Genomic DNA, 16,372 nt, shown 5'->3' on the forward strand with positions numbered 1-16,372 from the left:
GTCGTCATCAACGGCTATGTACAACACCTGTTTGATTACTTTTGTAAGGGAAGAAGCCTGTGGCTTATTAAAATACCATTTACTATTCATCCATCCAACAAATTTGAGATAACTGATATTTGTATGGGGGGCACGGTAACCCCCCAAAGAACTCCCTAGAAAAGAGGATCCCAGCTGGGCTCAGGGACGACTCACTGCAACCCGACAGCAGGCCATGAAAACCCCTGAACGCCAGACCCAGAGGCCACTAGCTTGAGGACCTGGGCTCCAGTGAGCGGGGTAGTTGGCCTGCGTTCCAGAGAGCATGCTCCAAAGCCCGCAGCCTGACTGCATTCAGAAGCAAGTTTTCAGGGGCGGCCGCCTTTCCACCTTAGTGTTACCTGTGGCTCACATGGCCCCGTTCCTGACATAAATGGTGCCAACTCCAGGGGATACATTTGCCCTCTAAGTCCCGTAAAGGTCAGATCAATGTCCAAATCCTATTGGACATTTTCTTGAGCCCCTCCCTCAGCGAGTACGTTCTGAATACATGAATACTTTTAAAGCAGCCCAATCGGCAAATGAGAGGGGAAACAAACGGGAAGCTTGACGAGGAGAGAGGGAGGTGAAGAGTTACTCCTTGAGGGCAAGGCTGCCTCGGGTTCCGCAACTCAGGACCTTTTGGGGGTATTGTTCAGCAAGTTTACTTAAAGGGCTCGGCCTTTCTTCTCTCAGCAGGACCCCAGTTCCAACACCCGTTCGGAGCCTGCAGATGTGTCCCCAGACTGGTCCCCCCTCCAGCAGCATCCCAGCCATTTGCAAATGAAGGGACAGCAGCTGGATACTGGGAAACAGATGGGCCTCCTCATTTGAATGGGCTTGATCTGGCAGCCCGGGCCGCAGCAAGTTCAGGCCTGGCCAGCGCTGAAATCCGGCTCAGGCAGGCGAAGGCACAGATTCCTAGCCCGAGGGGTCTTCAGTGAGCAGCTCGATCAGAATGGCCCCTGGCAGAGGTCTCCCTGAAGTCAGAGGGGGCGGAGAGCCTCTGTGGCGGGCAGGGCCCATTCCCAGCCGGGGCCCGGGGCCGGCAGGACCCAGAAAGGCAGGACAAGCCACAGGGATCACTTTTCTCCCGTGATATGCGGAGAAAAGAAAAAGCCTCCCTAGGGGAATCCTGTGCCTGAGGACTGAAACCACATTCATTCAGGAAATTCCAAATTAAGACAGGCGCCACCGTGGTTAACCTTTCTCCCCAACCCTAAGCCGCCTATGTGCAGAGAGGTAAAAACTTCAAGGAAACAAACTCTGAAGAGCCCCTACATCCTAATAGAGCCCCTTTCAAAACCCTCGGGAGCATTTGCTCTTGGAAAGGCTGTGCACGGCTCCCCAGCATCTTGGCTTCCCAAGACGTGGACAGGGTGCACCAGGGTCTTTCTTAAGCTGAGATTGTGCATCCCTCTCCATGGAAAGAGGAGGAAGCCTTGTTTGAATCGCTGAGTGCCCAGGTGAGGCCCCCGAGAGGGGACCAGAATCGTGTTCACTAGGTCTCCCTGGCTCCCCGGGGCCGTCTCCCCGCATCCACGTTGGTCTGGTAAGGAACTGCAGCTCCAGACTGTCAAGGAGTGAGGAGATGCCCCACTCAAGTGGCGGCTGAGGGCTGCCCGTGACCTCCTGACTCACCATACCTTTAAGGGTAGGTACCTCTCACCGGACAGCAGGGAGGTCAGGAGGATTCCCAAAGTGGGCACAGAGCAACCTAGCTGGCACACCTGGCCGGGGCTGACTAGGGCCAACGCGGTGAACTTACCAACAAATCAAGGCGGCACCCACTGCCTTCAAGACCAGCCTCAGGAAGGCGCACGGTTGAAAGACCCAGAAAAACCCTTAACATGGCACGTAGGCTGCCTCCAGCCCCGCCTGGCCTGGCCTACTTCCGCAGCCCCATCTCTAGCACACTGGCCTCCTCGGGGCTCCCCGAATCCCTCTGAGACACACCATGCTTTTACTTCGGATTACCTTCACCTCAGACTGGAAGTTGCCCTTCCGTTTTTTGCAAGTATTTGACAAATGCCAGTCCCATTCCCCACGCCCCCATCCCCCCCAACTCAACAGGACTTGAGACTTCTCTGCTTGTCATTCTATCCCCACAGAGCCCGGCACACAGTAGGACATAGCAGGGCCTCAACATAATTGGGGGACAAACTCAAAGGAGCCACAGCAACGCTGCAATCTGAAAGGTGTGCCATGGTAATGACCTTGGCTCTGGAAGCTGCGGCCGCACCAGGGCTGAGAGGCTCAGAGGGAACCGCGCAGTGTCACCTTCCAGCCAAGCATCCTACAACCTCTCACCCACACGGAGCCCCCCTTCTGGATGCCTGCGTCTTCTGCGTCACCGAGCAGGTGGCCGGCGCGGAGTGCAACTGGCTGAACCAGGCTTGATTCACCTCCACGTCGGGCTGGAACCGCTCAGAGTTCACTTTCTTTTTTTTTTTTTAAACCACCAAACTGAACTTCATTTGCTTTAAAAACAGGCTCTGCTCCCCGGCCTCTTTTTTTCCCTCGGGACACCCTTCCTGGCCAAGGCTACAGGAAGTATATAGGTGTTGCTGCTTCTGCCCTTTCGTTCTGGGAATTTTTTCCCCTTCCCCCCCGCCGCCTTTTATTTATTTATTTTTGCTTTCCTAGCTTCTGACATTAGAGGGCTCAGTATCTGTCCATGACGACAGGTTGCAGGAGCCCCAGGTATACCAGTGTGCAGAGATAGGCCCTGACCCAACCTCAAACCAGACATGCTGAAGAAAAGCTTGACGCAATGTCAAACTGACAACCAAAACTGAACGCTGAGGAGGTCCCAGGGCAGACCTTCTGAAGCACCCGGGACGAGGAAAACGGGATGGCCTCGTGCTGGCCGGCCCTTCCTGCTGTGACTCCTGCCGCATGACGCTATCTGGGACTCCGCGCAGTCTCCCTCTGGTCTCCTGCACAGCAGAGAGGGTTAGCTTCTTACCAACGAGCGACGTACCACCAGAGGCCATTCCAGAAGAATCACGAAGTGGTCATTATTGGAATGCTTGTACTGTCTACGACTTTTCTTCAAACAGCTTTAGGGGAATAGATGTGGACAGATGAGAAGAAACTGCATCAAGCAGCACTGTCCTTACATGTTTAAGAGTCAAATGACAGATCTAAGAATGAGCAGCTCCCCACAGTACTCCACAGAAGAGTCACCTGCTCAGGAAAGAGGAGGCCACTGGGAAATCTTTGTTGCACCAATCAATGTACCCCAAAGCCTGGACACACACTCACTACCTATGGGGCCTTGGAGGAATCATTTCATCTCCAAGAGTCTCAGTCAAGAGTCTCGGCCATAAAATGCGAATGTGGATAGCTGGGGTCAGCTGCATTACTAAGATGAGAGATGGTGGCGGGAGGAGGTATTGGAGGAAGGTGGTTCAGAAGGTACAAAATTCCAGTTAGAAGGGAAATAAGTACCAGGGGTATAATGTACAGCGTGATGACTAGAGTTAACACTGCTCTGTGGTTGGTATATGTGAATGTCATTAAGAGTTTATCCCAAAATATTTTTTTCTTTCTCTTTTTTGTGTCTGTATGAGATGATGGATGCTAGCTAAACTTATCGCGGTAATCATTTCACAATATATGTAACTCAAATGGTTATGCCATACATCTTAAACAGTGCTGCCTATTATATCTCAATAAAACTGGGGAAAGAGATTAGAGATAACATGTCAAGGCACCTATAGCACAATGTCCAACACACAGCAGGCACTTAATAGATGGTAAGAAGAATTACTGTTACCACCAGCTGCAACCTCAGCCTCTCAGGGATACGACCCCATCCACACTGCCCACGCCCACTCACACCCCCAGCACCACGGGTACCATAACAATCTCCTTGAGCTCCCTTCCACGAAGACTGGAAGCCCAGCCACCTGTGCACCTAAGGAAGGCCCAGCAGGCTGCCCGGGGGAAGTCACCACAGGCCAACCTGGCAGAGCCTATCATAACATACTATGGAGCTCCCCTCACGGGCCAGGACAAAAGCAGAGCATGTGACACCCCCCTTCCCCGCCAACCAATCCCATAAACCTCTCTCCATCCTTCTCTTTTTTTTTGGCTGTGCCGCGTGGCATGCAGGATCTTAGTTCCCTGACCAGGGATCGAACCCGTGCCCCTGCAGTGGAAGTGCAGAGTCCTACCCGTTGGACTCCAGGGAAGTCCCTCTCCATCCTTCTTCACAGGGCCTCTTGACAATCCTTTGTTTGGAAGCCCCAAGCGCAGAACTCCTTGCCAAAATATATTGCTCCTTATGAAGCACGTATCCTGCCGTTATTACATAGCCGCAACTGACTTTTTCGACAGGGAAAAGAAATGTCAACCCTGAACCATTTGGACTGCAAGCAGCAAGAGGACCCCATTTCTAAGGTCCAGACTTGTAAATGCCCAGGATAATACAAAGGGTTGGACAGGCTCCCTTTCTACTTTAATTAAAGTAAATGCCTCTCATCAGAAGATTTGTCATTGTATATCGTAGGGTAAACATCCCAGAGATATTGGTTTGACATCCTATCTCAGGTTTTTACCTCTACAAGGAAGTGGGGTGGGGCAGGGAGGAAACTAGCACTTACTGAGCACCTACTATCTGCCAGGAACTACTGTACGGGCTTTACATACACTTGCGTTTGATCCTCATGGTCCCCCTTTCAAGATAGATGTTATCAGACCCACTTTTAGATAAAGAAAGAGAGGCTCAGAGAGGTTATCTAACTTATCCAAGGTCACAGCACCAGTAGATAATGGAAAGATTCAAATCTCCTTTGTTTAGCTCCCGAGGCCAAGTTCCTTCTGTGAGTTTCGGTCCCCAGAAAGCACGTTACATACCATTTTAAATGATTTTATTCATTTCTACGAAAAAAAAAAAAGTCAGATGCAGAATTTAGGATAATAACATAGAGTATTCCTGGTCTTTTAAAGATCTGAGTGATTTTCTGTTTGAACCCTAGGATGTATAGTTAATTGTGCGCCTGCCTGGGTCAGCTAAAAAGGCAACAAGTTTTGGTCAAGATCCAGGAGGCTTAGTGGGATGGGAAGGAGGTGCTTTTTGGGGGCGGGGGTTAGGGGCGGCCACCACCTGCGCAGCCAGCTTTCGGGATCTTAGTTCCCCGACCAGGGACTGAACACGGGCCCTCGGCAGTGAAAGCGCAGAGTCCTAACCACTGGACCGCCATGGAATTCCCAAAGGAAGGAGGTGCCTTGAAGGCAGCCACACTCCTTTGGGGCAAACTCACTGTCTACTCACAATCTGAAGTGTAAGGGTTTTCAAAGAGTTTAAACCCTAAACTCACCACTGCAAAGATCTTTCTATACATTTTATAGCACCTCCCCACCTCCTACCTCCCCTGCCCCCTGCAACACACAAAGTTGGACTTTTCGATGTCCTGATATCCTTAAAACATTACAGCTGGTTATGTATGGCAAAACTTAACAGTAAACTGGCCTTTAAAAAGAGGTCACACATAGTAACTCAGAAGAAGTTCTAGCGTTAGAAAATAATCATGACAATATATACAGAGTTTACCGTATTAATGTCAGAGCTCAGAACTGGGTTCTTTCTTTCAAGTAAAGTGCTGTATATAAATCATAAAATATATATGTCCCTTGACCTCAATTCTGAATCTGTCAGTCTTTTCCTTATAAGCTATTGTTTTGACCTCCCCATAAAACATGTTCACCATGACCTGACATTCTATATATGTGCATTCCATTCAGACACAACTCGGAATTTACCATGCTTTAGCTGGACAGGGGTTAGAGCAAAGAGTAGGCCACACCTTAGCTCCCTGACTCAGTACAGTCAAAAAGAAGTTGAAATTTTTAATATTCACATGAAATGGCAAAAGTCCAGAATGGGACGTAACTACTTATGGGATTCCAAAGTGGAATAAATGACAACAGCTCACAGCCAACATCTTAAAACTCCATCATGGTACAAGTTTCCTAAAACCAAAATTACTGAAACTCTAAAGCATGCCTATTCTACTTGATTTGCACTCTTCATGGACAACAGTGGTCTAGCCTGATAATTTAAAATATCCTTTTGCATGATTATATAAACGGTAAAAGCTTGACGTTACACAAACAGAGGCCAGTGAAAGCCTGCAACCACCATCTACCACTGATGTGGCTACCATTTTTGGGTTTCCCGTCATGCCCAAAACCGGGGTAGTAACGATCAGAGCACGGGGGAAAAACAACTTGGGAAAAGTGTGACCTTTGTTAATTTCAAAAGGAAACATCTCCAAGACATGGGGGCCCATCATAGTGAAAAGGCCAGCAGCAGCTTGTTCAACCAGACTTCTTTACAGAACTCGGCCTCAGCTCCCTTCCCCACCTCCTCCCATTCCCTGATCCAGGAAAGCCAGAGCTGAACCTGGCTGGGTCACTCCAGGTCTATCTGGGTAAGCAGGAGGAAGTGGCCAGTTTGTGCAGACTCTCGGGCTGCCAGAAAGCCTTAAGGCTTCCCATGAAGATAAACACTGTCCGCAAAATGGAACACGAGTTGTGCATAGCTTTAAAAACTCAAGTTCAAGAGCCTCTAAGGAGTCAAAGCTGAATTCTTCGGGGTTTGTTCACCTTGGATATAATGATCAGAAACCCACCTCTTTGGCTTGAGGCCAAACGTTCAGCCCTTACATTAGGTTCACGATTCAGCCACATATGGCCTTCAGCACTGTCACCATCAGTTAAAAGAAATTACTGCTAAGATGGCAAGGCAGAGAGAAGGACGTGGGGTGAGGGTGTGGCATCAGGCATTGCAATGCCAGGGAAGCCGGAAAAGCAGAGCCACCTCTAAATCCCACTTGGATGCAGCAAAAGCATAAGAAGGATGCAGAACCTAAGGCTAAAGTCATCCCTCCAGGAAAACAAAATAATAATAAAGACCATGGGCCTTTTTGCACAGCCTCATAAAACCCACTGGATCAGAATCATTTGTGGGACAGCCTGAAAAACTTCCGAACAATCACTTCTGAATTGCCTACCAAGGCAAGCACCCTGCTAAGAGTCAAACCGACACAGCGGAAAGTAGCACACTAGCTGTATTTCCTACCGAGCCTAAGATGCCGGCACCCAAAAATCAATTTCCCACATTTTCCTTTAAAGACTAAAATTAGACAGCATTTTTAATGGAAACGTAAAATTAAGCCAGACTCTGATGAAAGAGGGGGGCAGCCTTTTAACAACTACCCTGGATAAGTAAATACCCAAACAAGAGACTACAAATGGGAGGGCTCCTGGACACATTTTATTGGGAATACAAACATTAAACAAAACTCTTCCTGTTTAAACACTACCCCAGTGATTTCATAACCATGTAATTATTCATTAAGTCTGATATTGGAAACATCTCATATTGGGTTGCTCTAGTTATTTGAATTCTCACCCTCAGCTGAGTGGGAAACACTTGAGAGCAATAAGTCTTCAGTTATGGCCTAGCAAGGACTAGTCACCTAGTAGGTATTCAGTGTTTTAACTGGTTAAAATAAAAAGGCAAAATACAAACACACAAACACACACACACACACACACACACACACACACACACACACACACTTGGAATTTGGATGAGAGCGAGCCAGTATAGAAAGTATACAAATACCAATTCTCTGGGCTTGCCAAATTTTTGCTCTAGAAGTAATATTAAACACAGCTCTTTGTCTATGAATTGTGAAATACTTTATATACTAAAAAAGAATGTGTACTTCATTGTGTATTGAACTGCATAAGCTTACGTTTGGTTTAATTTACCAAGAATAAGTCCTTGTTCCTAAGCTATCACGTTACAGTCAACTCTTAAATATTAACACTCATACTGAGGAACAAAGATGCAGATAATAAAAAACAGAAGATTATTTTAAATCATTCATTCTTGGTATGCGGATATATTCTTTTTTTCTTTTCTTTTAACTTGCAATTAAATGCGTATGGCTGATATCATGGCATTTACAATACTTCTAACAAAGGACTTAAACCATACTGGAAAAATCTGAGGTAAGGAGGTCTCCGTGTGGACCCCATGCTCAATCTCTCTGCTACTGAACTTTGGACCAGCTCACATAAGTCAGGATCACCTTGCCCAAAAATTGATTACAAAAAAAAAAAAAAAAAAAGGCATACTACTTTCTTCCCAGGTTGTTGCTTTTCAGAATGACACTTTGTGGAGGGTGGAAAAGTAATAAAGGGTTTTGGGTTGGAAAAGCCCTTTTATTTTAGCTCCTACTGGGCTGATGTAAACAAAGATGTGGTTAATGTCAACAATGACTTAATTAACCAGAGTAGGTGACAATGTCAGGAAGAACTTGAAAGTAAGAGTCGCCTCCACCCCAAGGTAATCAAGCTTGACTATACTTTAAATAATTACAATCTTAATCAACAGAACAGTACTTGGCATTGAGGACTGGCCCCTTTGAGTCAACTGAGTTTAAACCCTTCGCAGCTGGTCACCTACAAAAATGAATGACCAGTTGAAAATATTCATTTTTAGTCTAGAATACTAACAACTAAAATCTTCTAGAGATTATTTTCTTCTTAAGTCAGTTGAGTAGACCCAAACCTACTGCTACCACTTCAGAATGTGTCCAGAGACAAATGATATATGACAGATGATGGGATATATGATATGATGGTACATGGCAGATGAGATGATGTGATACATGATATGATGGATGGGATAGGGTGATGATAGACGACATGATACTGTACAAAGCTGGGACAATTGGAAAAGGACACTCTAGCATTAGGGCTCCTTCCTGGAACTTAGTTACCTCTTTCTCCACACAAATTTTCCTCTGGTCCAGTCCGATACACATTATCTAAACTGAGCTTCCCAATTAGCAAAACAAAAATAAGATAAGGCCCTGTGCACTAGAAGGTCATGGTTGAACTTATTTTAACCAAAGCTACAGTTAAACTCACCATGGAGGACAGACAGGGACTGATGGACACACATGGATGGGGGACACTCTGTCTGTCTCTCTCCAATTCGCTGGTACCACAGCCTAAACTGGAGCTGCCCCACTTAGTCTGCTTCCAGTTGCTAAAAATCTGCTCTTCCTCATCTATAATTAGATTACCTTCCTAACAACCTCTGACACCAAAGCAAAACTCCGGCATTGGAAGAACTCATCTTAGGGCTCAAATCAGTTGAAAGGGGAAGTACAGACCCTACAGAAAGCAAACACAGCTGCCTGGAAACATGAAGGGCCTCCTCCATTAGAGAGCAACTTTCTACTCAACTGCCTCCAAAAGCCTAGATGTTTCCTGACACTGTGGCAACTGACCCAGCCAGCCCATGGGACCAGGAAGATGCACGTGCCCAGCTCACTGGGAACAATGATGACAACACATCCCAGGTGCCAGGCCCTGTGCTAACCGCACTTCACGTCCAGGCCCACCTAAATCTCCCAGCAAGCTTTTGAGGCAGGTCATCAGAAGGCTTCTGAGGATATAAATATTCATTTAGCACGAATGAAGAGACCCGGAAGACTGTCTTATCCAACCCTCAGACGACAGAAAGGGAAGGAAACTGAGGTCCAGGGGTTTGTGTGCTTTTCCAAAGTCACCTCTTTGCAGGGTTTTGCGGGGTCCACTAAATCTCTTTTTTTTTTAACCTCTCACAACTCTGGACACAAACCTCATAGAAGCTATGAACCCCGAAATATGCACAGAAGGACACCTGCAAAATATGACCTACCATTTCAGGGAATTCAGGCACCTCCCCTCAACCCGCAAGCGCATCCACAGATGCCACGTTGGGAAGACCTGCTTCCAACAATACTCACATTGTTGGATGTACATTTTTAACAAAGAACCACCGTGCGGACTCCATCCCTGTCCACTGCTTTTCCCCCTCTCTGCCTCACCTCTTTCTTCCAGTATGTGCACACATATTTTAAACTCTCTTCAATAATTAAATATGATAAAAAGAAGTCCTCCAGGACCACTTTACACTTTATGTTGAAATAAACTCCCAATAATGCTGCCCTGGAAGTCTAAATGAAAAATGACATTTTCCTCCTAACCTGGGCCATTCCTGGGAAATCCCAGCTCAGCTGCCTCAGTGTGGGCTGAGCCACACACTCGGGGGAAAACTGGCAATTAGAGAAACATCCATTTTAATTATTAGCAAAATTAAAGAAGTACAGGCGTGACTTTCAGAAACCAGGACCCTTTTCCCTCAAGTTAAACCCTTTAAAAATGCATCACCTGGGCTTCCCTGGTGGCGCAGTGGTTGAGAGTCCGTCCGCCTGCCGATGCAGGGGACGCGGGTTCGTGCCCCGGTCCGGGAAGATCCCACATGCCGCGGAGCGGCTGGGCCCGTGAGCCATGGCCGCTGAGCCTGCGCGTCCGGAGCCTGTGCTCCGCAACGGGAGAGGCCACGGCACTGAGAGGCCCGCGTACAGCAAAAAAAAAAAAAAAAATCATCACCACTGCACATTACAGCCATGCTTATGTCACAAGGAGGCAGTCACAGACACAAGCTCCTACCAGATTTCCTTCCCGGAGATCTGGAAACCTCGGCGATGTCACCGCACCTGTTCATTATAAAGCCTCCGTACCTCTGTGTAAGAAAAAAGGCACGAGCCTCATCTCACGACTGCTGGACTGCTTCCGGTAAGAAGTCCCTCCGTCTTAGAAAAAGATACGCCTTTATGCTTCCTGACTCAGGGTCTCAGCGGGAGCCCCCCTCGGATGGGGACACAGCCCTCCCTCCCGCATGGTCCTAGACGGGCTTGCGGTCCTCTTCTGTGCTGGGTGCCTTTCCAGAACAGCTGAGCTGACCCCAGCCCACTCAGGCCCCCGAGCTCAGCAGGCACCAGGTGGGCTCTCAGCAAACAGGTTCATTAAGTGGCGATGAGTGCTAGGATCTGCCGTTTTATTCTCAGATTACCACTTGAAAAATAGCTCAGCTACCGATATTCCCTACTGATGACAGATTTCAGTGCTGCACCGAGTCAAGGCTTGGCTACCGACATCTCAGAAGGACCTGCGGAAGAGTTTCCAAATCTGCCCGGCGGGATAATTCAGCCCTGTTCGGTGCTCACAACTGGCCTCACGCCTTTCTGTACCTCCCAAAATGCATAATGTGTTGCCTTCATGCAATGTCCAAAGCTGAGACACCAACGCACACCCTGTTAGATCTGGAAGTTCTCAGAGATTCAGGAAAGGCCCAGGTACACTTCAAATTGACTTAAAATAGAATCTGCCGCTTTGTGACGTACTGCTTAAGTATTATGAATTACAATGGCTCAAAAGCATGTAATGTGTCAAGCATCTCTGTGCTGAACTTCAGAGGCTGCTGCTTCCCCTTAGACAATGAAAATAAAATGTCAGCATTTCAGATGTTGGCAATTTCCCTTAGTGACTCCTTTTGTCAGAAAGCAGCAATTCTTTACGCTGTGAGGAAAACTTTCTCCGGTAAGCGTGCTCCTGCAGAAAGCCCTAGATGGCCTTCAGCTACAAGCTCCCCCTCCACGGCTCTCCTGGGCACTGGATAAACTGCCCGCTGCCTCCCTCACCCAGGTCAGAGACACGCACATGCCAAAAAACCACCAAACGACACCGCGCTGCCTGCAGTGTCCCAGCTGGGAACCTGCTCTCGTAATCTCTGGCTTGCGGGGAGCAGACAGCCCACTCTCCCTTGCTCTTGGAAGACCCATTTACAACGCGAGGGGCACCTGATTCTCAAACAGGCCTCGACCTAAGTGCCACTTCCCCGGACAAATCCCAAAACAAACTCGGTACCCTGAAAGTGAAATTAAACAACTTACCTTCCGGCTCCACCGTGGTATCCTCAACTAAGTTGAAGGAGGGCCGGGCCAGGGACAAGGTTGCCATGGTGACCACAACCAGGCCAACGAAGCGCCCCCAGCTGACCATGGTTACGGTGCCAATCCCCCGTCCTCTTCCATATCTCCATGTGGACGTTAATCCCATCTGCACACTTCCTCTATGAGCATGGACTGCCTGCAGCAATGCCTTCAGCCGGCAGTGGGCTCGGGAACCGAGGTGCTGTGACAGCCTCTGCTGGCCCTGCAGCCACTTCTGCTGCTGCTGTAGCCTCTAGAGGAGAGAGTCGGCGAGTCAGTGAAATCTTCCCCAACTCCAAGTCATTTCAACCCAGTTCTTTTTCATTATCTGCAAATGCCTTCCATCCGCACGTGAGTCCCAGGGGTTTCCACCAGACCCGTCCACAAAAGGTGTTAGGCTGATCGTTCAGAAAGCCTACTTTTAAGAAACAGAGATAAAAAAAAGAGGAGCTACAGGACACAGATACGTGCGGCCACTTCAGTTAGGCAAAGTGTACTCTCTTCTCCTACCCACTGTCACCTCTACCGCCCTCAAGAAGCAGAAGCAACGTGACCTTAGTTTCAAGGGCAACTACAAAAGCAAGTTAATGATGCTCGGGCTGGCATACCCAGCCTCTCGTTAACTTCTCTCGGGCCAGCTGCACTTCAGAGGCATCTGCTTCTGGGGGCTGGAGCCCTCAGGGAGAAGGGAGACAAGCAAAGTAAAAAGAACCCCAGGAAGGTGACCGAAAATTCCCACCAGTTTACACTTGTCGAGATTCATTTTCAAATGCAGAAATGTATTTCAATCTTTCGCCAAGCAGCCACTTACAAAGAATGAACGGAACTGCAATACATTCAAAGCAGCTGATCCAAAAAGAGATTCGAAGGCTGAATCCCGTTCCACTATGACTAACGGCAACCCAGGCCTAGTGAATGTCTTCAGACAGAGTGGGTTAAGAAGTGGAGCAAATGCAAATTCTGATGAATATCACAGGCATTTATTAATGATGCTGCTTCTGATGATATGTAAATTATTATCAAGGTATGTGATTGGGCCAATAACTTTCAGTATGCTAACCTACTGGCTAAGATTTCAGAGCAGAAATTACAAGGGGGTGCCCAGCCTGCTATTCTGTTCACTCATTTGATCCAAAGGCAAAGAAAATTTTCCACACTTAAGATATTCCAAATAACTTTAAATTTGTTCGGTATCAATTAGTAAGTATAGAACCGAAATGCACAAACTTTAGAGAATTTGATCGACACAGTCAGATTCTGTGAACTATATATGAATGAACCACATTTTATAGGATTGAGGGTAGGGGTGAGAACTTTCTAAACCCCACGCTCTCTGCATGACTTGATATTTCGAATTATGACTACGATTTCAATACTGCTGGAGCCTCCCCAAAGCTACAGCAGAAAAAACGTCTAGCTTTAACTAAGGATTAAAGTGGGTAAGGGAAAAGAGGATGCTGCCCCACTTCCAGAGGAGGAATAAAGAAAATCTCTGCTTCAAAGAAAGCACATGTGAAATGGTGTGATTCATAGCACAAGCAAGAAAAGCATGTGTGCCCACCCTGTTTTCAGTCTGCTTGAAGGATTTTTTGGCCAACTTTTCTTTCCTCTTCAAGTTAAGAGCCTCAAAAGATAATTCCATATCTATTTCTACATACACGTGGGAGGGAAACACACAAACATTCTCATTGACTTACTAAGCATTTCCAGAATGCATGGGAATTTTCTGCCTCACAGGAACAATCTTGAATCCTGGCAGGAGGGTGGGCCCCAGGCTGCTTCCCCAGCCGCCTCGCCCACCTGTCCCAGCCTAGAGGAGCTTCCTTTGCTCTAGGCAGGGAAAGGTGGACAGTAAGTGACCTCAGCTAAATCCCAAACCATTCATTCATCCCATCAGCTTGCACCAGAAACTGACTTTTAGCCATTTCCAGGTCCAGGCCCCGCGGCCACCCCCTTCCCAAATCTCTGGAAGGTGGAGGCCTAGGGCGGCAGGTCTGCACAACTCCTCACCGGAGTGGACAAAAGTATGGAGGGACCTCCTAGGCAGGATAATGAGGTCCCCAGGCTCAGTGTTGGGAACACAGGCCCAGCATGCCGCTGGCGGCCACAATCCCAGCTTCCTGCCTTCAATACCATAATCCCTCCTGGAGTCTGAGCCTCAGTGAAAGCCCCAGCGTGTTTACTTTTCCCCCTTGAAAGGGAACTCTCTTCTCCGCCTGGGCGCGGGAGGAGGTGTCACCCTCCCAGTGATGGATGGCTCTTCATGGCCACCCGTCCCCCTGGTCCATTTTCACCTCTGCACAAGCCCGCCCCCAAAGACAGGCAAAGTGACAAGCGAGTGGGCTTGGCTGGGGAGTGGTCCCTATGCAGGTCGATGCTGGGCTCCTCGGTTTACCAGAACATTCCCAACCCCCCCACCACCACGCTCCAAGAAGACAGCCCATGCAGCGCCCGCCTTACCTGAGTTTCTACCCCTAAGAGGTTGTCTGCCTGCCTGCCCGCCCATGACGAGCACTTGGGTATTTTGTTCCCAGTATATTTCACATCAGTCAAGAGAGCCAGGCAAGGTGCGGGGGTGCCCAGGTCCCCCAGGGGGCAGACCCACCTCCTGGCTCAGAGCCTCCCTAGCTCCCCTTCTCCCCACAGCTAACAGGGCAGGGGCCTCTCAAGGAGTCAAATGCGGTGGGTGTGGGGATTCCTCAACATACTGAAATCCTCAAAAAATGCAAAATACAGGCTGACCTGGGACCACCTTCTCTTCCCCGTTAACGCTGGCAAGCCAATGAGGACTTGCCGCCGCTCCGGGAGAACTGAACACCACCAACCCGGCTTCATTGTAGCACTTCTTTCATTTGTTTGCTTGGAATATCTGATTTTCTCCCCCTTCTCTGGGCGCTAAAGAGCTCAGAGAAATCTGCATTTTAATTGACATTCCACGGGGAGAGAGAGAGAGAGAGACAGAGAGAGACAGAGAGAGACAGAGAGAGACAGAGAGAGGGAGAGAGAGAGGCTCCCGATTTCTTTTCTATTCAAACTAAACAGTCTTTTCAGATGAAAATGAGTCGAGGCCAGTGGAAGATTTACAGGGATTTGGGACCAAGGGGACAATGGGGTTTTAAATGTTGATGGCGTTTCACACCAAACACATAATGGGTGAAAGCAGGTTTGCCTTTAAGGGTAGGTTTTATTGAATTGGGCGAGAGGAAGGAAGGTCGCGAGAAGAGTCTGCAAGGGAGCGGACGGCGAGGGGAGCGGCGGAGACTCATCGCCCCCGGGCCGGACCGCTGCGCCTGGCCCTCCGGCCGCGAGGGTCGGAGCCAGCTCCTGGCCCGGCCCCCAGCTGATTCCCCGGCGCGGTCCGGCAGCCTAAAGAATGAGCGCGCAAGTTAGAACTCGCCTGCGCTTTCGACATCTCCGAGCTGCTGCCGGCGGAGCAGGCAGCGAACTAGAAAAAGTCGGTCCAGTTCGCCCCCTAGCCCCAGGCGCGCCGGGCTCCCTCCAGCGCCGACGGCGGCTGCCGGCCAGGGACGCCCGGCACTGCAATCGGGGAACCGGAGCAGCCCCCTCCCCAAATGTGCCACCCCCGAGCATCTCCTACCCTACAGAGGTGTCGCCGGCCCCACCCCAGCGGCTCCCTCCCGGGGAAGGGCACCCCCGTCGGGGCCTGGATGGGACGGGACGGGTGCTCCCCGGGCCCCGTAACGAGGCACCCCTAAGATGCCCCTCCGAGCTCCGGACCTGCGCGGCTATGCCACCATCGAGGCAGCCCCGCCGCTCGCCCGCCAGCTCTGGGGTCGGAGGATCTCGCCGGCCGGAGTTTGACAGGGGGGCGGGTGTGAGCGCCAGAGGCAGATGTCAGCATCTGGATGGGGGTGGTTGAGGCAGAACTTCCCTAACGCCAGCCGTCAGCATGCACCCAGCTCCCCCATCACCTATGCAGCCAAAGAGGAAGAACAGGGAGCAGCCTCCACAGTGCCAGCCCTCCGCTCGCGGGACCGTGCACCCGGCGTCCCGGGCTTTCACGGCGCCCACTCTCCCGTGGGCCCACTCTCCAGTCCCGCGAGGCTCCCCGAGGGGCCCACCACGGAGGTTACCTTGAACGGCAACGATCCCCGGCGACCGGCTCTGTCCCCGCGCCCGGCGTGGGTCGGGACGGAGCAAACGACGAGCTCCCCCCAAAAAGTGGTCCTTGGGCCCTCGCCGGCGCCAAGGCTCCGAGGCTTCACGCGCACCCCAGGTTGCGGAGGCGCGCGGGCATGACGCCCGCAGGCTGCGCTTGGATTTGGGGAGCGAGAGGAAGAAAGGACTCAGGCTTGGCGTTTCCTCCAGCAAACTTTGCTCGCAACTAGCGAACGCTCGGAGCGCGCAGGAAAGCCGCGGCCTCGGGGCGCCCGGGGCTCGCGGCCGGGCCCAGCCAGCATGGAAAGGAGTCGCCGCGCGGGGCCAGCTACGCCGCGCGCAGACCCCGCGGCGCCCGAGCTTTGTGGCGGCCGCGCTCGCTCGCT

General features: G+C 50.0%; 1 protein-coding gene across 19 annotated transcripts in view; it reads right to left on the reverse strand.

Moving 5' to 3' along the window:
• Positions 1 to 16,157, reverse strand: part of FGFR2 (fibroblast growth factor receptor 2) — a 103,706-nt gene extending 87,549 nt beyond the window's left edge. For 10 of the 19 annotated variants that reach the window (XM_024755978.1, XM_024755991.1, XM_024755989.1 and 7 more), the window contains exon 1: positions 11,829 to 12,095. In XM_024755978.1, coding sequence (XP_024611746.1) covers positions 11,829 to 11,994 — 166 coding nt within the window. In that variant the 5' untranslated portion in view covers positions 11,995 to 12,095. Of the gene's footprint in view, positions 1 to 11,828; positions 12,121 to 15,961 lie in introns of those variants that run through there. The other 9 variants (XM_024755997.1, XM_024755995.1, XM_024755994.1 and 6 more) reach the window with 4 other exon arrangements.
• Positions 16,158 to 16,372: the final 215 nt, after the last annotated feature.

Source organism: Neophocaena asiaeorientalis, unplaced genomic scaffold (genome assembly GCF_003031525.2).
Source record: "Neophocaena asiaeorientalis asiaeorientalis breed wild unplaced genomic scaffold, Neophocaena_asiaeorientalis_V1.1 scaffold85, whole genome shotgun sequence".
Taxonomy (NCBI): domain Eukaryota; kingdom Metazoa; phylum Chordata; class Mammalia; order Artiodactyla; family Phocoenidae; genus Neophocaena; species Neophocaena asiaeorientalis.